This window comes from Cricetulus griseus (genome assembly GCF_003668045.3).
Source record: "Cricetulus griseus strain 17A/GY chromosome 1 unlocalized genomic scaffold, alternate assembly CriGri-PICRH-1.0 chr1_0, whole genome shotgun sequence".
Lineage (NCBI taxonomy): Eukaryota > Metazoa > Chordata > Mammalia > Rodentia > Cricetidae > Cricetulus > Cricetulus griseus.
The window spans coordinates 248,834,674-248,858,484 of record NW_023276806.1 but is presented as its reverse complement, the minus strand read 5'-3'; the positions used below and the strand labels follow the sequence as shown (position 1 = coordinate 248,858,484).

General features: G+C 52.1%; 3 protein-coding genes across 16 annotated transcripts in view; 2 read left to right on the top strand and 1 right to left on the bottom strand.

The window, feature by feature from the left end:
* Nucleotides 1-2,567: 2,567 nt before the first annotated feature.
* Nr2c2ap (nuclear receptor 2C2 associated protein) lies at nucleotides 2,568-4,869 on the top strand. Of its 2 annotated transcripts, none has more exons than XM_027394648.2 (5): nucleotides 2,568-2,844; nucleotides 3,087-3,150; nucleotides 3,356-3,461; nucleotides 3,533-3,600; nucleotides 4,165-4,869. In XM_027394648.2, exons 1-5 carry the CDS (start codon nucleotides 2,807-2,809, stop codon nucleotides 4,282-4,284), a joined length of 396 nt encoding a protein of 131 aa, XP_027250449.1. In that variant the 5' UTR covers nucleotides 2,568-2,806; the 3' UTR covers nucleotides 4,285-4,869. The 2 variants fall into 2 exon arrangements, with proteins under 2 accessions (XP_027250449.1, XP_027250448.1); XM_027394647.2 differs by having other exon boundaries at nucleotides 2,570-2,844; nucleotides 3,060-3,150.
* Rfxank (regulatory factor X associated ankyrin containing protein) lies at nucleotides 4,338-12,365 on the bottom strand. Of its 6 annotated transcripts, XM_027394641.2 has the most exons (10): nucleotides 12,068-12,355; nucleotides 10,727-10,921; nucleotides 8,729-8,836; nucleotides 6,984-7,064; nucleotides 6,468-6,533; nucleotides 6,179-6,279; nucleotides 5,934-6,059; nucleotides 5,584-5,650; nucleotides 5,182-5,262; nucleotides 4,338-4,536 (listed from the first exon to the last, which is right to left on the bottom strand). In XM_027394641.2, the coding sequence occupies exons 2-10, from the start codon at nucleotides 10,911-10,913 to the stop codon at nucleotides 4,466-4,468; spliced, it is 888 nt and encodes a 295-aa protein (XP_027250442.1). In that variant the 5' UTR covers nucleotides 10,914-10,921; nucleotides 12,068-12,355; the 3' UTR covers nucleotides 4,338-4,465. The 6 variants fall into 6 exon arrangements, with proteins under 6 accessions (XP_027250442.1, XP_035306484.1, XP_027250444.1 ...); XM_035450593.1 differs by lacking the exon at nucleotides 8,729-8,836 and having other exon boundaries at nucleotides 12,068-12,362; XM_027394643.2 differs by lacking the exon at nucleotides 10,727-10,921 and having other exon boundaries at nucleotides 12,068-12,359.
* Nucleotides 12,366-12,484: 119 nt separating this feature from the next.
* The window catches only part of Borcs8 (BLOC-1 related complex subunit 8), a 29,049-nt gene continuing 17,722 nt past the window's right edge, over nucleotides 12,485-23,811 (top strand). For 3 of the 8 annotated variants that reach the window (XM_035450589.1, XM_027394636.2, XM_027394635.2), the window contains exons 1-4: nucleotides 12,518-12,892; nucleotides 14,755-14,867; nucleotides 17,806-17,916; nucleotides 18,639-18,701. In XM_035450589.1, coding sequence (XP_035306480.1) covers nucleotides 12,856-12,892; nucleotides 14,755-14,867; nucleotides 17,806-17,916; nucleotides 18,639-18,701 — 324 coding nt within the window. In that variant the 5' untranslated portion in view covers nucleotides 12,518-12,855. Of the gene's footprint in view, nucleotides 12,893-14,754; nucleotides 14,868-15,345; nucleotides 15,411-17,805; nucleotides 18,338-18,638; nucleotides 18,702-23,811 lie in introns of those variants that run through there. The other 5 variants (XM_027394638.2, XM_035450590.1, XM_035450588.1 and 2 more) reach the window with 4 other exon arrangements.

Below are 23,811 nucleotides of genomic sequence, written 5' to 3'. Positions count from 1 at the left end.
TTACAGACAGGAAGCTGAGCTCAGAGGTCAAATGTTTGTCTAACATAACACAGCCAAGCTTTTAACTACACATGCTTCCTCCATAGCCCTTGGAGGCACCTAACCTGGGTCTGGATGGCAGGAACCCACAACTGAAGTCCTGGCAAGTAGCTCCCGGCATTAACGGGCTAGCAGAGCAGCCCTCCTGAGGGTGACCCACTTACCCTGCCAGCCCCGCTTCCTGGTGTAGGCTTGGGGAGGCGTTAGTGGATGCCCAGCAGCCCTGGCCAAGGTAGAAAGAGGAAAGATCAGAGCCCATTCACCCCCAGGGGCTGCTCTGGCTTGGGAGCCTGCATTCAGAAGTGGGAGTTCCACCTTCTCCCCAAAGCTGCTCCAGCCCAGTGGGCAGTGGCTGGCACCTGCTCACCCTTTTTTTGTTGTTGTTGTTGTTGTTTTTTGGTCTTTTGAGACAGGGTTTCTCTGCAGCTTTGGAGGCTGTCCTGGAACTAACTCTTGTATACCAGGCTGGTCTGGAATTCACAGAGATCCACCTGCCTCTGCCTCCCAAATGCTGGGATTAAAGGCATTTGCCACCACCTACCTACTATATGGCTTTACTTTTCTAATCCCTTAATCCCTGGCCTGGAACTCTTTCCCACTACATGGTCCCTCCCAGAAAGCCCTTCCTTCAGGAAGAGTCCCTGCTTCCTAAGCCTGTTTGTCCACGAGGTTCACACCTGAATCCATGAGGTTTGGGCTGTTTGCATCTGGTTTTGTTTTGTTCCCACTGGGGCAAACTCCTGTTCATCCTACAAAACCCACCTCATGGTGACTCTTTGGACAGTCTTCCATACCTGCTAAGATAGCATTTGTTGAGAGACTTATCCCTTGGTTTGGTGCTGGCAACAGAATTCAGCATCTTGCAATTTCTTTCTATTTATTTATTTATTTATTTATTTATTTATTTATTTAATGTAGACAGTCTTCTGCCTGCATGCCAGCAGAGGGTACCAGATCTTATTCAAGATGGCTGTGAGCCACCATGTGGTTGCCGGGAATTGAACTCAGGACCTCTGGAAGAGCAGTTAGTGCTCTTAACCTCTGAGCCATCTCTCCAGCCTCATCTTGCACTTTCTATCTCTGAACTACATCTGTCAGCCGAAGGACCCACATGGTATAAGAAGAAAACCAATTCCTGACACATTGTGCTCTGACTTATACAGATAAATGTATTAAAAACTTAGGAGCTGGCTGGGTGTTGGTGGCTCACACGTTGGTTGCTCACGCCTTCAATCCCAGCAATACAGAGAAACCCTGTCTCAAAAACAAAACAAAACAAACAACAAACAAAAGTTTAGGAGCTGGACAGTGGACCTATGTCCAGCTCCCTGCATCCACACTGGAAGATTTGAATGTGCTCTGGAGGGACAGGTTCCAGACAGACATGCACAGTACATAAGCATTAAAAAAAAAAAAACACTCATTACACATTTTAAAAAATGGTTGTTAGTTTGTTTTGTTTTTTGAAACAGGCTGTCTCTGAATATATAGTCTTAGCTGTCCTGGAACTCACTGTGTAGACCAGTGTGGCCTTGATCCTTCTGCCTCGGCCTCCACTGCCTGACAATAAAATGCTTTTACTTAAAAAATATATATTTAAATCCCAGAGTGGGGTGTGGTGATGCATACCTTTTAATCCCAGAAACAGGAGGATTTCTGGGAATTACAGGCGACCATTATCTGAATAGCAAGTTCCAGGCAGACAACTCTATACCAGACCCTGACTCAAAAAGCATATCCAAGGGTTTAAACCTTGGTTGGGTGGTTAAGAGCACTTGTTGGCCGAATGTTGATGGCGCATGCCTTTAATCCCAGCACTTGGGAGGCAGAGGCAGGTGGATCTCTGTGAGTTCGAGGTCAGCCTGGTCTCCAGAGCGAGTGCCAGGACAGCCTCCAAAGCTACACAGAGAAACCCTGTCTCGAAAAGAGTACTTGTTCTCAAGGACATAGAGTCTCATTCAAGCACCAAGCATGCATGTGGCGCACAAACATACATGCAGACAAAACACTCATACATGCAAAATAAATTAATAAATTAAGGAATATATATATTTATATAGATAGATATATAAATTTATTTAATTTTTGGAGACAGGGTTTCTCTGTGCAGCTTTGTAGAACAGGCTGGCCTCGAACTCACAGAGATTCGCCTGCCTGTGCCTCCGGAATGTTAGGATTAAAGGCGTGCACCACCACCGCCCTGTTGCAATATATATTTTTAAAAATCTTTTTTTAAAACAGATTTTGCTAAATTGTCCATGTTGGCATGCAACATGCAATCCTCCTGCCTAGCCTCCCGAGGGACGGCAGGCGCCCACCAAGCACGCCCTGATGGGGTAGGCTGGATTGCACCCACGGCGAGGGAGGCCCTCTGCAGAGGACACGATCACACGAAGGCTGTGAGAACGTTTTGTAACCGCAAGAGGCATGGTCTGCGTTTACACTCCCGCTCCACGTTATCAGAATCCTCAGGGTGCGGGCTCTTTAAGAAGGCCAAGCGAAGGCGCCACAAACCCCGCCCCGGCACCGGGCTGCACAGAGCGTGCGCGGTCCGCACGCGGTTCCGGGTCTTGGTGTTGGGCTCGGCGATCTGCGGGTGTGGGGCTCGGCTGTAAAGTTTAGGAAGTTGCTTCTGTCTCTCTGGCTCCCGAGTCGCCCGCCTTGCCACGCAGAGGTGGCCGGGGAGCTGGCGGCTGGGCCAAGTGGGGAGTGGCAGCGCCGGGGTTCGAACTCGCCCGAGCGCTAGGCGAGGCGTCGCAGGCCCGAGATGAGCCAGTCTTTGGTTTGCCCCGAAACCGTGAGCAGGTGAGACTCGGGGACTGCGGGACGCGGGGTGGGGACACGTGAGCCGGGAGCTGATCTGCGGTGGCCCGGCCAGCTGGGAGCCCCTGGGGCCAGACTGGGTGCCCCAGAAGGGCGGGCTGGGGGCGGAGCCAGGTGGTTGCGTCCCTGCCGGGGGGCGCGGTCTGGACGGTGGCTCACAGGCAGGGGAGGCTCCTAGCCCTGCTCCTGTTCTGCAGGGTGAGTTCTGTGCTTAATCGAAACAGCCGGCAATTTGGGAAGAAACATCTTTTTGACCAGGATGAGGAGACATGCTGGAACTCTGACCAGGTGAGGCGCTTCCACGCCCCTCCCTCCCGAGTGCGAAGCGGATTCAGCATGCAGGGTGCCTTGAGAACTTTGGGGAGACTAGAAAGGACGGCGTGCTCACACTGTTCCTGGACTGGCTATGGCAGTGGAACTTGAAAGATGAGCAGAGCATAATGGCCCTCACCCTGAAGTTACCAAGTACCTCAGTTTACCCATCTGCTTCCAGGGCCCCTCCCAGTGGGTGACACTCGAGTTTCCCCAGCGTGTTCACGTCACGCAGCTGCAGGTGCAGTTCCAGGGCGGCTTCTCCAGTCGCCACAGCTACCTGGAAGGTACTGGAAGGTTGTGAGAGGTGGGTGTCAAAGGGGTTCCCTGATTCTCAGCCTGTCTTTCCCCACCACAGGTTCACAGTCTGGGGACACACTCAGCAAGATTGTGGACTTCTACCCTGAGGACACAAACGCCCTTCAAATATCTTGCTTGGCCTGGGGTATGAGGGTTCTGTAGGGTGTGGTGGGACAGGCACTGGGGAGACTGAGGTGAAGGATCTATAATAATGTTAGGCCACCCTGGCCACATAATCATAATGTCTCAAAAGAATTAAAGCTTTGGCCTTGTACACCTGAGGAGGAGCTATGGCATGGAGCTTCAGTGCTCAGAGGCAGTGGCAAGAGGGTGAGGAGTTTAAGGTCATCCTCAGCTCCACAGTGAGTTTGAGGCCAGCCCAGGCTACCGAGGACCCTGTATCAAAACAAATAAGAAGGTGCCTAGCGGTGGTGGTGTACGCTTTTGATCCCAGCACTGAGGATGGATCTCACAGGTGGATCTCTGTGAGTTCTAAGACAGACAGGGCTGCACAGTAAGACCCTGTCTGGGGTGTGGAGACAGGGGGAAGAGAAAATGCTGTTGATTTCGTGCTGAGTATGAGAGGCACCAAGATTCTGTAGTCACCTGGTCCATTTGGGTGGTGTCTGGGAAGATGGGGCCTGGTGGGTCAGAAACAAAGTTACCATGTCCTTGACTGCAAGAGGTCACACCTTCTCCATCCCCACTGTGGAGGTGGACAGACTGAAGTTGACCTTTGAGGACACCACCGACTTTTTTGGCCGTGTGGTCATCTACCACCTGCGGGTGCTGGGTGAGAAAGCAGTGTAAGAGCTACCGGCGGCCACTTCCTCCAGGAAGCCCCCCTGAACACCCAGAAGCCCTTCAAGTTCACAGATTTATTGGTTCCTGTTGGGGAGGGCCCTCTGCCACCACTGTCCAGGAGCTGCCTCAAGCCAGTTGTGGGAGACTGGTTTGTTCCCTGAGTGCCTGGGTTCCCAACAGGCTGTCTTCACTCGGGGTCTGCAGGCCCCAGAGTACTCTGGAACAGTTTCAGGATATGGGTCTCCATCACCTGTTGCACTGTGGGAGGAGGTGGGAGTGGGTGAGGGGAGTGGAACCGCGCTGCTCAACCTCAAATGTAAAATGGAGGCCGTGAGCAGCAATGAAGAGAGACCCAGAAGGTGGTTCAGACCAGCCTGGAGGCTGGGGCCCTTCACAGGTGGGCAGGAAGGCGCAGGACTTACCTTGAGAAAAGGCCATTTTAAGACAAGGCCTGCCTAGCTCCCCTCCACTATCCTGCTGTTGCTATCCACTGAGGCAAAGCAATACCTGACCCTCAGCCAATGTGGCCACACAATTGTTCTCCTAGTCTCCAGAACCATAAATCCAAATAAAACTTTTTTATCTCTTGTATGCTGTTATAGCAACAGAAATAGATAAAAGTTTGGGGTGGCCTCAGTGAAATGCTCCACCCAGCACTGTGAGGCAGAGTGTGTGTCTGTGGCTTGGGCTAAGCTGGGGGGCTATTGTCTCTGAGTGTCTTTGTGTACCCCAGAGTGGCTGCTATCCTTGTCAGGTACTGGTGTTCCTACCAAAGCCCAAGAGTGCCAGGAGCCAGGATGAGGAGGTGCCTGGCCTCCCTGTGCTAGGAGGCATCATCTGGCACCCTCAGTGACATCCAGTGTACCCCTCTGTGGCCACCCCACACAGGGCCCCTCAGCCCACCTTTGCGGTATCCCAGGGCCACGGCGAGGTCCATTGGGGTATAGCCAGAGTCGGCCTCTGTGGTGAGGTCAGCTCCCCGGGCTGCAAAGTGGAACAAGCACTGTCACAGGGCTGCATCTGAGAGTTGAGAGCCCATGGACTGCAGGGCTGAAGTACCCCCCAAGGTACAGCTGCAGGTCTGCAGTCTGCCCTTTGTCCATGTGACCTTGGGCAGTGACAAGACATCAGTACCCATCCCCCAAGAAGAAGATTTAGAGTCTGGGGCATGAGGGATGGGGGGTGGGGACAGCTCAACATGGCTGACTCAATCCAACACAAAAGCCCACAGACTACTCTGCTTCTTCTTGTATACTCTTGGAGATCACGATTCCCAAAGGGCCTCATGGTCTGTCTCCTACTCACCCAGTAAGGCCTCCACACACTTTACATGGTTCCCTCGCACGGCGTAGAGTAGTGGTGTTCCCCCATTCTGTGGGATAAGACCAGGTGAAAACCAATGCTAGGCCTCTGCTCTGCCCCTGCCCTCTGGCTGCCAATTCAACCCACTTCCTGTCTACCACATTGCTCTCCATTCTGTGTCTCTTAGACACCCATCTGGCAGCTGCTGGTGTACAGCTCTACACTGGGAACTCTGTCAGGCGTGATGACAGTTGTCCTGCACCCCCTGGCTCCTCCCGGGACTCCATCCATGTGGAGCAGAAGTGGAAGCCAGAGTCTGACAGGTGAGGTGGCCGAGCCTCACCCAACCTCACCCAGTCATAGGTGTTGATGTCCACGTCCTGCTCGAGCAACAACCTCACAATGTCCGTGTAGCCGCCCATGCTGGCAAGTGACAGGGCACTTTCCCTCTCCTTGGCCAGGATGTGGGGGTCAGCACCCTAGGAAAGCAGAAAAGGTTTGGGATCCCTGACATCTCAGGGTCCCCAGGTAGGGCACCTCAAAGGCAGCAGCTTCAGAAGCTGAGACCCCAGCCTGTCCTTGCATCCCCAGGACATACCCAGTCTAGCAGGAAGCGAACTGTCTCGATTTCTCCAAAGGCTGAGGCCCAGATGAGGGGAGTGAAGCCACGCTCATCTGGTTTGTTGATCAGGTTGTCACCTGACAAGTGAGAGGGACATGGGGTGGGGAATGGCAAGATTGCCAGCTCTTATGAGTGGGGTGGGCAGGGTTCAGAGGTAACATGAAGGGGAACATACACAAAACATACATGCACACACAAGCCACTCCCACATACAAGTTCCCTTACCAGACAGGCATGTGCACGCCAGCACACACAGGACACATACCCTTCCGCAGATGGTCTTTCAGTTGGCTCAGCTCCCCTTGGGCTGCAAGCTGGTGGACAGACAGGGCTGGGGCCAGAGACAGGCACAGTGTTCACTCTTCATCCCCTCCCCAGGCCTCAGTTTACCCTGCTTAAAATTGATCTCTATTTTTTTTTTTTTTTGAGAGAGGGTCTCATGTAGTCCATGCTGGACTGCAACTTGCTTTGTAGCCAAGGATGACCTGGAATTGCTGATCTTCTAGAGTGCTGGGGTGACAGTTTATGAGGAGCCTGAAATCAACTCAGAACTCTGTGGACCCTGGTGAGCAGTCTACCAACTGAGCCAAGTTCCTCAATCCCTTGTAGCTTTTCTTTGTCTTGGTTGGCCTCCCACCCAGTAAGTAGCCAGAGATGACCTTGAACTTCTGACCACCCCCCCCCCCACACACACACCTCCAAATGCTGGACCATGGGGTGCCATGCCAGGTTTGTGAGGAATCCTTTAAACCCACCGCCATCCCCCTTGAGTTCTACTCACAATCCAGGGTGGCTGGCAGAGCCGAGACCTCATTCCCACGTTGCCGGTTTGTGAGGGTTGTTGAGTGCTTCAAGAAACTGCCTGCAGGGAGACAAGGGGCTGTTTCCCTGGTGTCTGTATGTGTCTCACCCTGACATATGCTGCAGGCTCTGTGTGCATACCAACACCCACACAGACACTGACAGTAAATAAACAACCATTTTAAAGGAAGGGCAAAGGAGTAAGACCTAGTTGTACAGGCCACATTCCCAGCTACTCATGAGGCTGGGGCAGGCATCACAAGTCAGCCAGCCTGGGCTACACAGTAAATTCCAGGTCAGTTGAAACTACAGAATGAAACCTTATGTTAAAGAAATAGAAGGAGGTTGGGTGTTGGTGGTGCACACCTTTGATCCCAGCACTCTGGAGACAGAGGCAGGAGGACCTCTGTGAGTTAGAGACCAGCCTGGTCTACAGAGCAAGTTCCAGGACAGCCAGGACTAAAACCCTGTCTCAAAAACTAAAACAAAAAGGCCATAGAACAAATAAGCTTCCTTTAAACCCACCGCCATCCCCCTTGAGTTCCACATCCACAGCCCCAATCCTGGGGAGGGAGAGGCAGGAGCAGAATTTACAAGTTTGAGATCAACCTAGGCTACACAGAAGAAAGAAGGGAAGAGAAAAAGCAGGTAGAAGGGTTAGACAGACAGAACAGGAGCGAGTCTGTTCTGACGGGATGGTTAGAGCAGGGAGCTCTTGAGTGACACTCACTAGGATCCCAGCAAGCACAGAGAAGAGGTAGGAAGGACACAGGTCCTGGTGCGATACCAAATTAGATGTGTTTAAGGACTACAAGGAAGCCTAGCCTGTGCTCAGAGTGTTCCAAGTAAGGAAATAGAGGAGGGAAGGAGAGACCAACATGTGTGTGTGTGGCCAAAGGTCAACCTCGGGTGTACCCTTCAGGAGCTGTACCTTGCCTTTTGAGACAGGCTAAGGACTCACCATTTGGGCTAGGCTGACTGTCAGTCAGGTTCTGGGACCCTCCTGTCTCCACCTCCTCAGCGATGAACAGCAAGTGTGTTTTACCATACCGGCTTTTACTCTGGATGCTTAGGATTGAACTCAGGTCCCTGTGTTCCCAGGGCACCATTACCTGACCCAGTCATCTCCATGGGAGCCTTCCTGGCTTTTAAGACAAGATCTTGTGTAGCCCAGGTTCTCTCTGTAGCTGAGGATAACCCTGAATTTCTAATATTCCACCAACAAGGTACTCAGACAGCCAAGTTCAAATGAAAACTTGGTGCTTGGAGAACTACTATTCCCAACAGCACAAAAGAAACTAGGGGGTGGGGCAGAGAGCTGGCTGGGCAGTTAAGTGTGCTACTTGTTATTGCAGAGGACTGGGGTTCAGTTGCCAGCACCCACACTGGCAGCACACAGCTACCAACAACTCCAGTTCCAGCAGGAGCCAGTGTCTTCTGGTTTCTGTGGGCACTTGTGCATGCACACATGTGAGAACACACACACACACACACACACACACACACACACACACACACACACACAATTTAAAAATAAAAAAGAAACCACCCAAATGTTTGTCAGTAGATCAACAGAATGTGGCCAGCCCACGCACTAGGATATTATGCAATCATAAAGAGTAATGAAGACCTGACCCATACAACAACTGGGGTCAGTCATGAGTTCAAGATGTTGGGCCATCCCAGGGACATATGTCAACCAGAAAAATGAGAATAGGCAATTACCAGAGGCAGGAGACAGATCAGTGTTGCTGTGGTCTGAGAGAGGGGAGCAGGAATGAGTACTCATGAGGTCTGGGAGTCTTCTACTGCAGTGATGGCAATATTCTGGAACTAGACAGACATGATGGTGGCACAAGCTGGTGAACATGCCAAAGTTCACTACATTGTTCTGCAGTTGTATTCAAATAGTAAATGTTGTATGTATTTTGCCACACTAAAAAATATACAAAATGGCCAGGTATGGTGGGACATGAATTTGAACCCAACACTCAGCAGGCAGAAGCAGGTGGATCGCTGTGTTTGAGGCCAGCCTGGTCTATCTAACAAATTCCAGGATAGAGCCAGGACTCTAAATAGAGAGACTCTCTCTCTCTCTCTCTCTCTCTCTCTCTCTCTCTCTCTTCCTCCCTCCTCCCTCCACACACACACAAAATACACAATTTTTTTTGAGACATTCACTATGTAACTCTGACTGGCCTAGAACTTACTATGTAGAACAGGTTGGCCTTTGAATTCACAGAGATCCGCCTGTTTCTGTCTCTATGGTTCTCGGATCAAAGGCGTGTGCCATGGCTGCTTGCCAGCACTGGAGGGCAAAGACAGGCAGAGCCTCAGAGCTCACTGACTAGCTTAATCAGTGAGCTTCAGGTTTTGTCAGAGACCCTGTCTTGAACATAAGGTAGAGGCCAGTGAAATGGCTCAGCTGGTAAAGGCACTTGTTCTTGGCTTCAGGACCTGAGTTCCATCCCCAGGATCCACGAGGTAGGAAGAGAGAACTTACCCTGAAAATTGCCTGTTCATACACATGCTCATACATACATGGAAGAAATAAATGTTGCAGAGATGTCTCTCTGGAGTTCAAGCGGTCAAGGTTTGATCTACAGCACCTGCACTGGGGAGTCCAGGGACTCAGATGCCCTCTTCTGGCTCTCCCAGGCACTGCATGTACATGGTGCATAGGCATGCAGGCAAAATACTCATACACATAAAATAAAACATTTAAAAATCCTTTAAAACTTTTTAATTTGGATGTACTTATTTTATTTTATGTGTATGTTTTGCCTGCATGAATGTATGTGTATGTTGTGTGTCTGATGTCATCAGAGGCCAGGGGAAGTCATTACATCTCTGGGGAAACTTGAATAGAGGCTGGAGTTAAGATAGTTATAAGCCATTCTGTGGGTGCTGAGAACTGAACCCAGACCCTCTGAAAAAAAACAAGAGGTCTAAGCCGGGCGGTGGTGGCACACGCCTTTAGTCCCAGCACTCAGGAGGCAGAGGCAGGTGGATCTCTGTGAGTTTGAGATCGCCTGGTCTAAAAGAACGAGTTCCAGGACAGCCTCCAAAGCCACAGAGAAACCCTGTCTCAAAAACACAAAAACAAAAAATCTGGTCCAAGCAACTCTGCTATCTCTCTACCTATCCTCACCACACCTTTTTAAGACAGGGTCTCTCTAAATGATCTTATCTGTCCTGGAACTCCCTATGTAGACCAGGTTGACCTTGAACTCAGAAAGTTCTCCCTGTTTCTGTCTCCTGAGAGCCAGGATGAACAATGTGTGCCAACCATGTCTGGCAAATCTTAAAAAAATAAAACAAAATAGCTGGGCGTTGATGGCGCTTGCCTTTAATCCCAGCACTAGAGACAGAGGCAGGTAGATCTCTGTGAGTTCAAGGCCAGCCTGGTCTCTAGAGTGAGTGCCAGGATAGGCTCCAAAGCTACACAGAGAAACCCTGTCTCGAAAAACCAAAAATAAATAAATAAATAAATAAATAAATAAATAATAAAGTAAACAAGTCATTGAAGAATAGAACATGTCTTAACACCTGGTCTCCATGCATGTGCACATGCAGTCCTGTGAAGACACGCAGACTCCCAGAAGCATGCACATAACCACACACACTAAAATAAGGATAACTAGGAGGGTAGAAGGGGAGAGTGGTCCCCAGTCTCCCAGCCATGAGGACAGATTGGGTGTGGAACCCGAGAGTCTCCCTCACCCTGTAGTGAGGGTGCACTGGCATCTGCTTCAGGGTTCAGGGCCTCTGGGGTGCAGGGGAACAGACTGAGGACCACAGTGTCAGAGCTGTCTGGAGATTCGTCTCTGGGGTCCTCAGGATCCTCAAGTTCAGGCACAGGGGACTGCTGGTTTGGGATGAGGTTCTCTGCAAGCTGAGTGGGCTCCATGGGGGGAGCTGGAGGGAAGACAGGACAATAATTATCAAAAGCTTTCTGGAGGCTGGGTGGTGTGGTGTGGTGTGGTGTGGTGCGGTGCGGTTCACACCTTTAATCCCAGAACTTGGGAGGCAGAGGCAAGCAGATCTCTGTGAGTTCGAGGCCAGCCTGGTCTACAGAGCGAGTTCCAGGACTGCCTCCAAAGCAATACAGAGAAACCCTGTCTTGAAAAACCAGAAAAGAGAGAGAGAGAGAGAGAGAGAGAGAGAGAGAGAGAGAGAGAGAGGGGAAAGGGGAACTGGGATTGACATGTAAAACAACTTTGTTTCTAATTTAAAATTTAAAACTAGAAAAAAAAAAAAAAAAGCTCTTGTGCCCCCATGATGGCTTAGCTTAGCTTGACACCAAGCCAGATGACCTAAGCTCCATTCCAGGAACCACATGGCTGACTCTAAGAAGTTGACCTCTGGCCGCCACATCAGCTCCACAGTACATCCCACTCCCAAAATAAAGGAATACATTAGTTCTCATCACGGGCTGGGACTTGGTTAGGTCGGGCACAATGGTGCACACCTTTAATCCCAGTATTCAGGAGGCAGAATCAGGTAGATCCCTTTGAGTTTGACACCAGCCTGGTCTACATAGGAAGTTCCAGGATAGCAGGGCTATGTTAGAGAGACTCTATCTCAATATAGATAGATCGATAGATGTGTAGTGTGTGTATATATATTTATAGGTATACATGCGCGCGCGCGCGCGCGCGCACACACACACACACACACACACACACAGACGCCACAGTCTGCATACTCAGTCTTGCCGGGTGAGGAAACTTAAGGCTTTGGATAATTGCCATGGCCAACAAATTAACACCAGAATCCCAGGCACTTGCGACAGGCAATAAAATCGGAGTTCGGGCAGCAGTCTGGGTTCAAATCCCCTCACTTACAAGCTGTGAAAACCTGGGATATGACTGAGCCGAGCCTCAGTTTTCTCCTCATAAGGAGAAGGAACGAGGCCTCAGAGAGCTCGAGTCAGAAGGCAGCATAGAGCGATACTAACCCCAAACTAAACAGTGCCCCTCTGTGGTTATTTGGGTCGGAGTCCTCCAAAATAATAAATGCCTTAGAGCTCAATAAAAGATGCGACTCAGGAGGTCCACTCACCTCCCTCCAGCCTCCTCCGTCCCCCTACGCTGCAAGCCTGGGTCTCCCCAAACTCAGGAGCCTCTATTCACAAACTTTTCGGGTCCAGTGGCTCTAGTGAAGTGCAAATTGGTGACCGGACGCTCAGCACTCTATCTTCCTCTGCCGGGACAGACAGCAGCAACTTAACAAGCGACTACTCCGACTGGAGAACTCCTCCACTGCGCCTGCGCACCCCTCCCCAGCAAAAGTGCCAAGAACCGAAGCTGCTTCTCGCCCTTTAAGATCCGAGGGCGGGGCATGGCGTCCACTGAGGCCGTAAGTTCAGCGGCGCATGCGCGCGTTCTCCCGGAGAGGGGCTGAAGGGCCTCAGACCGGCGGAGGATGTCACTGCGCATGTGCGGCCTCTCCGGCGTTCCTCCCCCCCACCGTCTTCCCCAATCGGAGCCACTTGTAGGTCGGAGGGCGGAGCATTCTGCAGACGGGGGCGGGGCTTAGCGAATTTAAAGGGGCCTATGGCACGGCACCCCTCAACATTTCCTTGCCCTGGTCCCCGGGGATTATCGGTGTGCGCAGGGCTATTGTGGCTGCGGGGATTCCTTGACTAGGTACCTAGAGCATCAGGAAACCTCCCCGCTACCACGCGCACGCCCGGGGCTGCCTTCTTTCTCCCCACCTCCTGTCTGAATAGAAGCTGGCACGAAGAAGGTCAGCGGCCCCGACCGGCTTCGACCCGGAAAGTTTAAGTAGACGTCTCAGTCTCCCGACTTCCGGTTCCGGTTTTGAGGCTCTGCCTGGCCGCCTTCGCTATGGAAGAACCAGAGATGCAGCTGAAGGGCAAGAAAGGTGTTGCGGGACCCCGGGCGGATTGGAGGGGTCGGGGAGTCGTCCGATCGCGGCCTGCAGAGGGCAGTGCGGGGCTCCGCGGAAAAGGAAGGCCGGCGTCTCCCGGCGGGAGGTGACATGACAGCCGTAGTGACCCGGGCCAGGGGAGCCTCGCTCTGTGTGTTTGTTTTTGAGACGAGGTCTCAGTGTGTAGCCCTGTCTTGGAACTCGCTATGTAGACCAGGCTGGCCTCTTAACTCCTCTGCCTCCCGAGAACTGGAACTAAAAGCGTGCACCCCATGCTCAGTTTAATTTGTTTTTATCCTGTGAACACGTAAACGAGTGTGCGGGCTTGGTGGCGGAATGCTCTAATCTTTACTCGGGAGGCAAGAATCCGGATTACTGATTGAAGGCCAGGTTAACCCTGGTGAGACATGACAGAAGAGCTGGGGCTGTGTCTCAGTGTGAGCCCTTTGCCCGGAATGTCAAGGCTCTGGGTTTGACCCCGACATTGTAGAATAAAGTCCGGTCAAGTAGGTACTTTTCTTTGGCTGGAGGGAGCCCTGGGTGATGAGAAAGCAGGGCCTACGTCATTTTTGCCTTGGGAGTTGGCGCCATCTGCCGCCCGTAGCTGGGACTGTTGTCAGAGCTGGTGTGGTACAGGCAGGAGAGGGGTCAAAAGTGCAGTTGGAAGCAGTAGAATCTTTGATAGATGGAGCAGGAAGGTTGGAGACTTGGCTGATTGGAAAGCCCTTGCTAGAGGTCCACTCTAGGATGATGGTTTATGTGCAGTTGACTTGTAGAAGAAACAGGAATTCCGGGGGCATAGGAAGCAGGTGGGCTTTACAGGAACTTGGATGGGCACCCTGCTATAGCAGGGCTTGTGGTGCTATACCTTACAGTTGTTCCAGCACAGCAGGGGACGTGGGCTTCCACATCAGTCCCGTCTTGGTCAAAGTAGGGGCCACACAGGGATGTGAACCTTAGGCACCTTTGGGTTCTGTGGTCATCCTCTGGTCAGCTGGGCATGGTGGTACATACTTCTCCTCCCAGCTCTTGGGAAGCAGAGGCAGGAGGACTGCTGTGAGTTTGAGGACAGCCTGGTCTACAGAGTGAGTTACGGGGAATCTGTAACTACTGGATTATAATATGTTCCATACTGGTCTCTAGTATGATGTTATAAAGGAGGTCAAAGGGTCTCAGTGGCATTAGTACTGTTCACCAGTATCCCCTGGAAGGGGGTTTGTGGGGAGGCGGAAGAAGCCTGTGAGTTCAGTGTCTGCTCATGCCCCTTTGAGTTAGGCCCTGCTGTTGCTGTCTCTAGCTGCCCCTGGGTCTGTGGATTACAGTTACAGGAGTGAACCCTGGCAGATCCTCTCTTGATTGGGCTCAAAGATTGCACAATCCAGAGGCCAACGTGGGCTGCGGCTCAGTTGGCAAAGTTCCTGCCTAGCATAAAACTGGGCTACGTGGCCAGCACCACATAAAGTAGGTATGGTGCTGGACATCTGCAGTCCAGCACTCAGGGGGTGGAGGCAGGAGGATTGGGAGTTCAAAGTCATCCTTGGTTGCAGAAAGCTAAAGTCTGGCCTGGGCTACACAAGACCCTATCTTTAAAACGATTTTTTTTTTTTTTTAAAGAAGCTAGAGAGTTGTCTCGGTATTTAGGAGTGCTTAATGACCTTACAAATGACTGGAGTTTGGTTCCCAGCATTCACGTTGCTCAGCTCACGACCACCTGTAACCTCGGCTCTTCTGGCCTCCTTGGCGCTGCGCTTATACGTACACATATAGATACATGCACATACGCATGATTCAAAACAAAATAAATACAAGGCTCTAATACTTGTCCCTTATTCCCATCCCCACCATGTCAAACCCAGTCACAGACAAGTTCACTGAGAGTGTCTATGTCCTGGCCAATGAGCCGTCAGTGGCCCTGTACCGGCTACAGGAACATGTGCGCCGCTCACTGCCGGAGCTGGCCCAGCACAAGGTGAGTTCTGCCAACCCAGCAGAGGCTCTCCCCCAAGTCCAATCAGAGCCCCTGAGCAGATGTGGGGTGCTATATGCGGAGGGGCTGAAGTCAAAGCAGAGACGCTGGTGAGGTGGCCTGTGGCAGCTAGGTCGGGTTGGACAATGTGGGGACAGCTCTTGGGTGGCTTTTGAAGGAGACAGCATGTCTATGTTAGTGACCAGCAAGGTAAAGGAAGAGCCCAAAGAAGGGTGTGCCAGGCAGAAGAAATAACTATTGCCAAGGGCTTGAGGCCTGCCAGTCACACAGAGCCCTAAGGGGGAAGGGAGCTACCGGAGGAAGTCTCTGCTCTAAGCAAGAGGTAGGGAGGCCCAACTAAGACATCTGAGGGGAGTGCAGGACTCTGGTGGGACTTGGGGGATGAGGAGCTCAGAGGGGTTCTGTCATATAACACTGCTTTCCATAGAGCCTTCTCTCCTAATGCTCTGCAATCCTGCAGGCTGACATGCAGAGGTGGGAGGAGCAGAGCCAGGGCGCCATATACACTGTGGAGTATGCCTGCAGGTGAGGCACCCTACTACATCTGTCGCAGGGTAGAGTGGCACACATTCCCAATCCTTGTCCCCCACTTGCTGTGCAGCCATGACACCTCAGTTGGGTCCTTCATGGTTGTTCTTAGAGAGTTTGGGGACTTGACTGTTTGCCTCTGACTTGGGGTGGGGGTGTGACTCACTGGATAAAGTGCTTGCTGCACAGGTTCCATCTGAAGCACCCTTATTGACAGTTGGTATGCACCAGCAAGTCCAGCTCTGAGGAGGTGGAGGCAGGAGCATGCCTAGAGCACCCCTAGGCCGTTAGTCCCATCGGCAAGTTCCTAATTCACTGAGAAGCTCCTGTCTCAGACTAGGGACTAAGACTCAGTTGATAGATGCTTGCCTCAAAAATAAGGCGGTGGTGGCTCAAGCCTTTAATCCCAGCACTCGGGAGGCAGAGGCAGGCGGATCTCTGTGAGTTCGAGGCCAGCCTGGTCTACAAGAGTTAGTTCCAGGACAGCCTCCAAAGCCACAGAGAAACCCTATCTTGAAAAACCAAAAATAAAGAAATAAAGAAATAAGGTGGAGAGCAGTTGATAAACATGCCCAGTGTTGACCTCTGTCCTCCACACATGTACACTCACAGGTACACACACACACACACACACACACACACACACACACACACACACACACACGCAAACACCCACAAACACCCACAAACACAAAAAATCAACTTCCTCCCAGCTGAGGGGTAGCACAGAGCCTGAGGCCAGACCACAGTTAAGGGGTTGTCTTCTACCCTGTGCTGTGCCCTCCAGTGCAGAGCCCAGGCAGCAGGTCCTGACATGCCTACCACTTGTGCCTGTCATGTTGTTTTTGAGTTGGGCCTTGGTGTATCTCTAGGCTTAAGTGGTCCTTCTGCCTCCGCCTTCCTAGGAGCTGAGGTCATTCTGCTTATGACTTCTGCTCACGCACGAGATTTTATTCAGCATTATGTGTGTGTGTGTGTGTGTGTGTGTGTGTGTGTGTGTGTGTGTGCACCTGTGCAATGTTCTCCTTTCACTGTGGAATCCCAGGCATAGAGTTCGGGTCATCAGCATTGGTACAGGGCCTTCACCATATTTCTGGGTCCCTACTGTTCTTTTTGTTGAGTTCCTTCTCCGGGTTCTGGGGAGCCATAGTTGACTCTGTGAGCATGGCCTTGAGTCTCTGCTGTGCCTATTGGGCTGTGGAATCTACAGGATTCTGTTTTCCTCTCTGTACTTTTTTTCCCTTTTTCTTTTCTGTTCTTTTTTCCTTTTCTTCCTTTCTTTCCCTTTTTCTTTTCTTTTCTTTTTCTTTTTAAACAAGCTCTCGATGCTCTGGCTGTCTTAGAACTCACTCTTTAGACCAGGCTGGTCTCAAACACAGAGATCCTCCTGCCTCTGCCTCCCAAGTGCTGGATTAAAGGAGTGCGCCACCACACCTGGCTTTTTTCTGCACTCGTAGGCCTCCTCGGAAGCAGGCCAGCTCTCCTTTTGAGCCACCATCCCTGTGTCCAGCTTACTGTGTATTCTGGGCACAGTCACCCCTACAGCATTCTCACTGCTTTGTAAAGTGCAGATCAGGCAGCCAGTGCTTTTGATATATACACCCTCAATTGCCTGGGCTTTTCATGGACTCTTAATGAGGACTTGAGCCCCTTATGTGCACAATTCTGTGGGGTTTTCTGGACATGAGAGTAATAAAGTCCTCAGTCTCTGCTCACAGGAAGGACGTAGGGCCAGTGAGAGGTCTCGGTGGATGAAGGTGTCTGTGTCAAGGACAGAGAGAACTGACTCTGGCGGGTGTCCTCTGACCTCCACAGGGCACCACTGCAGATGCAACCCCTCCACAAATAAATGGTTTTTGTTGGTTTGTTTTTTAAGATTTGTATAATATGCTGGGCAGTGGTGGCACATGCCTTTAATCCCAGCACTCGGGAGGCAGAGGCAGGCAGATCTCTGCGAGTTCAAGACCAGCCTGGTCTACAAGAGCCAGTACCAGGACAGCCTCCAAAGCCACAGAGAAACCCTGTCTCGAAAAACCAAAAAAAAAAAAAAAAGAAGAAGAAGAAGATTTATTTATTTATTTTGTATACAGTGTTCTGCCTGCATATATGCCTGCTCCCCAGAAGAGGAAGCCAGATGTCATTACAGATGGTTGGGAGCCACCATGTGGGTGCTGGGAATTGAACTCAGGACCTCTGGAAGAGCAGCCAGTACTCTTAACCTCTGAGTCGTCTCTCCAGTCCCATTAAACCTCTTTAATCGTTAACAGTTAACAGTGTTAGAAGTTGAGCCTGCCTCCGAAGCTTCTCAATGAGGGATCCCAGGCTGCTGGTGTGGCCAGGGTAGGGACGTTCATGGCAGCCTTGCTGCTGACCTCACTGCTTTCTGTTTCAGTGCTGTGAAGAGTCTGGTGGACAGCAGTGTGTACTTCCGCAGTGTGGAAGGCCTGCTCAAACAGGCCATCAGTATCCGCGACCACATGAACACCAGCGCCCAGGGCCACAGGTAGCCTCAGCTATCCGCCCCCACCCCAGGCCCTGTCACCACCCTAGCCAGTGAGCTGTCCAGCTGTTCTTTGGCTTCTGTGGCACAAATATCCTGTAACCCAGCTGCCTGTGAGGAACACAGCGGTGCCTGATTGACAGGCTTGCAGGGGCAGTGACCAAGAAACACGGGTCAGAGGACATGTGTGGGCAAGGAGCAGCCTTCTGGCATCCCCAGGAATGTTACCAGAGCAAGGCCCCAAGTTGGCACTCTGGGTCCATAAAAGGAGCAAAAAGAATGATTAGTGGGAAGTTGAGATTGGCCGGGAGCTAGGCTCTTCAACTGCCCTGCCATGGTTTCTCCAGCTGAGTGAAATGAAAGCACCGCTGGCCTCGGAGTTTTTGTGTTGGTTATAACTCAATAAACACATAGCTGCCCTGCACCGATGTCAGCCCGTCATTAGCTGGGGTCCACCAACTCTGGCCTGGTGCTGGAATGAGAGGAGCAGCAGTAGAAAGCACTGCAGACCCCTGCTCGCCACTCCTGCATCTGCAGGGCCCCATCTGACCAGGCAGCCTGGTCTGGCCTCTGGAGTAGGTGCTAACCCACCTTTAGAGTAGATCCAAGAACTCAGACCATGGGTCTTGGGGGACCAGGGTGTGACTCCAACCGCTAACCAGCACAACTGAGCTGTCCACTGACTTGTGCCATGAGTCTCATGCATCCCAAATGTTTTGTTTCAGCCAGGAGAAACTGGCCTGACCCTGACCCCAGAAGACTCTTGGGGCCACCAGCTTCCCACCCAGGTCAGTGCAGAGGCTGCCACTGCTGAGCTAAGCTGTTTCCTTGTGTCTCTGCAGGGACCTGCTGTCTAACTGTTGGGTTTCCTTGCTGCCCTTCTGGGATGGTCACTTGGGGGATTGCCTCTGGTTGCCTCCTCTTCCTCCTTAGGTGGAGGCCGGCCTCCTGTGCCCAAACCACTCAGCCTCTGTGTAGCCTTGAGGCACCCCTCACTTCTATGGTCTTCAGCTTTTCCCTCATGTAAAAATGGCTCATCCAGCTGAGGCCATGTGGTCAGTGACAGCTATAAGTAACAGCTGTGTCCATGTGAGAGATAAACATACAAAATCCTAACCCTTAACAATACTATAAACTGACCAGCCCCTGATGCTGCTTTAGGCTGCATAGTTGGGTGCTTCCTCTGGCCTTGGCCTGTTGCTGTGTTGCAGGGTGGGGGGCCGGGTTTTCTGGGGTCCCTTCACCACCTCAAGCAGAGGGGCCCGACCATGGTCCCCACTGGTACTGACCATCCTCTGCTGTGGAGGCCCAGGGGGTGTGTAGAGACTGGCTCACAGCCCCAGAGCCCAGAGGCAGCAGAGTCCACTTCCAGGACAGTAAGAGAGTGCTGATTGGTGGTGAGATCATCGGGCATTAATTAGGCACCTCACTTGTACAGTCAGCATTGCTCAAGCTCCTTGTATAGCAAGAACTTATTGGGTACTAGTCAGAGGGCACTCACTGAGTGTGTCAGCTTGCCAGGGTTCTGGGCACCCACCCGCTGTCACCCCCACCACAGGAGAAGAACAGTTCTTCACTTGAGAGTCCCGTGGGATATCTGGGAGGACCCTACACTAGAAGGGCTCCCAGGTGTGTGCAATGTGATCCTGTCAGCCCTGGTGTACCCCTATCCCATTCCCAGCCCACACCTGAGCACCCCTGTGTTCCTGCCCCAGCCCCTGCCTGGGCACCCCTGAATTCCTGCCCCAGCCCCTGCCTGGGCACCCCTGAATTCCTGCCCCAGCCCATGCCTGGGCACTCCTGAATTCCTACCCCAGCCCCTGCCTGGGCACCCCTGAATTCCTGCCCCAGCCCATGCCTGGGCACCCCTGAATTCCTACCCCAGCCCCTGCCTGGGCACTCCTGCATCATGTGTCTCTGCTCTGCTCACCTTGTGGTGTACCGGACTCCTCTGGATCCCACCTTCAGCTCTACAGACTTCATCTCCCTGGGATTACCACCCCTGTGTCCCCCAAAGCCACTCTCCTCAGATCACCAGTGGCCTTCATGGGTCAGCTCCTCACTGCCTGTCTAAACCCAAGGCCCTCAGCACAGTCTAAAAGAGGAATCTGGCTTGGTGGTGAGACAGCCTGCTCCAGCTGCAGGGCAACGTTCACACCCTGGCCTCCTGACCCTTAGCTCTCCACCCCTACCTCCACTCTCCACCCCTACCTCCACTCCCTGGCCTTGCAGAAGCAGGCCCTCGGACACCACACCTGAGAACTCAGCAGGAACTGAAAAGCTAGCAAGGTCTGGTGCATCCTGGCTCAGCCATAATCCCCCCCCCCACACACACACACCTTGGCCATGAACCAGGATCATTGTTCCAGTAGCAATCCAGGGCAATCTTGGTAAATATACATTAAATGTCCAGAAGTTGTTCTTTCATGCTTTGGTTACATGGCCTACATTATGTCACATAGCTGAAGACCAGACCCTGCCTCTGACGTGTGTTGCAGGGCTGGATGCTGGCTTCTCTGAGATTGAGGTGAACACCTCTCCCTGTCTGACCTCTTAGGAGCCACTGGATAATTGTCTACCACCTGCATTCAGAGCAGGACCTGAGTCCCTGGCTTGGCCACTAGCTCCTGTCTCCTGGTCATGATGGGAGGGTGCATCTGGCCTACAACTGAGCCCTGGGTTCCATTCCCAGAATCACACATACACCAAACAACTAACACACACAAAACAAAACAAAACAAAACAAAACAAAAAATGCCAAAGTTGGAGCTATTGGAGCCAGAGCAGTACATCACAACCTGCATAAAGACTCCAGGTCAGCCATGAACAGGAGTCATGAAGCCCAGCTGTTTGCCAGTCAGACATGTTAGGGGCTGGGGGGGGGGGCAGCTCAGTCACCCAAGTACTTGCCTCACAACTCTGAGGACCAGAGTTCAGCCAGCAGTACCCACATTATTAAAGCCAGGCATGTGGACAACGTTTGTAAGCCCATCAACACCCACACAAACCTGTTTCCATAGATAACATGCATATAAATAGTAAATGTTAAGAAGTACCCCCAGGATTCAGCCACTGAAGCAACTGGGTGTTGTGAACTTTAAGGGATAGGCCTGGGGCACCTAAGGTGCTTCAGAGCTCCTTGACACCCCCAGCCCCTGGGTGCCCCTCACCTGGCAGCTGTTACCTTTCAGGGGTTCCAGAGCACTCAGCACCTGTTGCCCCTGCCTCCCAGGGACATGGCTAATTTACATCTCATTTGCATCCTCCTCCAAGAGCAGAGTATTGTGCACAGTTCTGCCCACGCAAACCTGACAAAGGCACCTGCTCCTTTTAAAGTGAGCTGAGCCTTCAGGGGACTAGCACTCAGCAAGCCTTACGTCTGTCCCCACACTGCTCCAACCAAAGCTCGAAGCCTCCCTTATCCACCTCACTCAGTCACTTGGAAACAGGTGGTGACCTTCCTGTGCCATGGGGCATCCAAGAAGGAAGCTAGCAGCCACTCAACTAGAATTAGCCTAGAAGGAGTTGACCTTGAGTGAGGGATAGGCCCCAGGTCTGTCAGGGCCAAAAAGGAACCCATAGTGGCCTGTGCTTATGACTTCAAACTTTTTACATTTACTTTATTGGGGAGAGCTCATTAGCATTACAGCTGGCAGAGGTATGGAGAAAGTCGGAGAACTGTTCAGCATCCTCCCACCATGGGGTCAAACTCAGGTCACCTGGTTGGGCAGCTAGCACCTTTACCCACTGACCCAATCTCACGGATCTTGACTGTGTTTTTGCTATGTAACCCAGGCTGGCCATGAGCTGAAGACCCTGTACCTCCTTAGTGCCGAGGTCACAGCCCAGCACCACCAGGCCCAGCTGTACTCACTTTTTAATATTTCACTGTGAAGTACAAATGAGGCTTTTTATATTTTTTTTAGAGATTTTAGAGATTTAATTTTAGTTTTGCATATGTGTATGGTTATTCAGGAGTGCAGGTGTCCACTGAGGCCAGAAGAGGCACTGGAGCCCCTGGAGCTAGAGTTAAGGTTGGCTGTGAGCCGCCATGTGCGTGCTGGGAACTCAAGTCAGCCCTCTGCAAGGACAGTGTACTCTTAAACTGGGCCATTCTGCAGCCCCTCTGGCTTTCTGTCTGCCCCCTGCTCCAAGTCAGCCTTTCTTTCCTGCTTTCCCTACCCCTATCCCCTAGCTTCCCGGAAACCCTCTCTGTCCACAAACAGACCTGTGTGTCCCAGATGTGGCTCTGCACCCCTCCTCTTCACAGACTGTCTCCAGGGCCTGCGGGTCTTGGAGAGACCTGTGCAGACACTTTGGTGTCAGCATGCTGGACCTGGTTCCAAGGGGTCCCCAGTGGGGGATGTAGTATCCGGTCCACCAGCATTGGATGGATGGAGTTGAGGAGGAGATTCTCAAACAGAGAGGATGAGAACACCAGAAGTGGTTCCCCAGAACCTGTGACTTTTGTCCCTACTTTTTCTGCTAGCAAAGAGGCACAGGGAGGTGAAGTGACCAGCAGTCACACACCAAGCCCTGATAAGGAGTAGTGGGCCCTGAAAAGCTTCCAGACTTCCCTGCTGGTGTGGTGGCTCACGCCTGTCATCATAGCACTGCTTCGGTGAAATCAACCAAACCTGCAGCTCAGGGCCATCTCCAACAGCCAGGCAGACTGGTACATACCTGACATCCCAGCACTTGAGGCAGGAGGATCAGAGGTATCCCTAAAATACCTCTTTTGGTTATTTGTCTTGTTTCCAACACAAGGTCTCTGTGCGGCCCTGGTTGTCCTGGAACTCACTCTGTAGACCAGGCTGCCTTAGAACTCAGTGATCCACCTGCCTCTGTCTCCAAGTGCTGGCTTAAAAGCATTTGTCACCGTATCAGACTCAGGGTTGTTGTTATTTCATAAATAGTTTGAAGCCAATTTTGACTCCTTACAGGGGATTGTCCTACACACACACACACACACACACACACACACACACACACACACACACACACACACACACACACACACACACACACACACACAGAGAGAGAGAGAGAGAGAGAGAGAGAGAAAGAGAGAAACCCAAGAAGCAGCTAGGCGGGGGCAGTGCACGCCTTTAATCCCAGCCCTCAGGTGGCAGACTCAGGCGGACCTCTGTAAATTCAGGGGTCAGCCTGGTCTACAGAGCAAGTTCTGGGACAGGCTCCAAAGCTACACAGAGAAACCCTGTCTCAACCAATCAACTAAACAACAACAAAAAAACAAAAACAAAAACAAAAAACAAGAAGCAAAGAGCCCCCTTGGCTTTCAGACCACCTTATCCCTCGCTCCAGCCACTCATGTGCCCTGTCACCTGAATAGCCAGGGACATTGAAAGTGATGGGATTGAAAGGGTCCAGGCAGCGGGCGAGCCTCAGTGGGTATGGGGGCGTGGCTTTGTGGGGGAGGGTTGCGCCCCCTGCGAGCCCTGCTGCAGCTGCCGCCCTCACGTAACCAGAGCCTGCGGGTTGCATCAGAGCCAGGGGGAGGTGGCCAGGTAAACAGCGGGGCCCCGGAGGCCGGGGCTCCCCAGGCTCCTCCGTCTACAAGAGCCTTGTTCTTCGTCTCGGAGCCCAGACAGAAGCCCCCAGGCTGGGCCCGGATCTTGGTGTGTCCTGGGAACACCTGTGGGTGTGGAGTGAACAACTGGGCGAGGGCCGGGCACCCACCTTCAGCACAGCTCGAACCTTTCGTTTTTTTGAGTCTGAAGAGAAAGTTTATAGCTGTGGTTTACTGCTATCACTCAAATGCTCAGGGGGTGAGGCAAGGGGACTGCCCTGAGCCTGGGTTACAAGAGTGAAACCCGACCGTTGAGGGGTCGGCAGAGTTGTCCCGAAACTACAGGGTTCCAATTACACAGGTGTGTA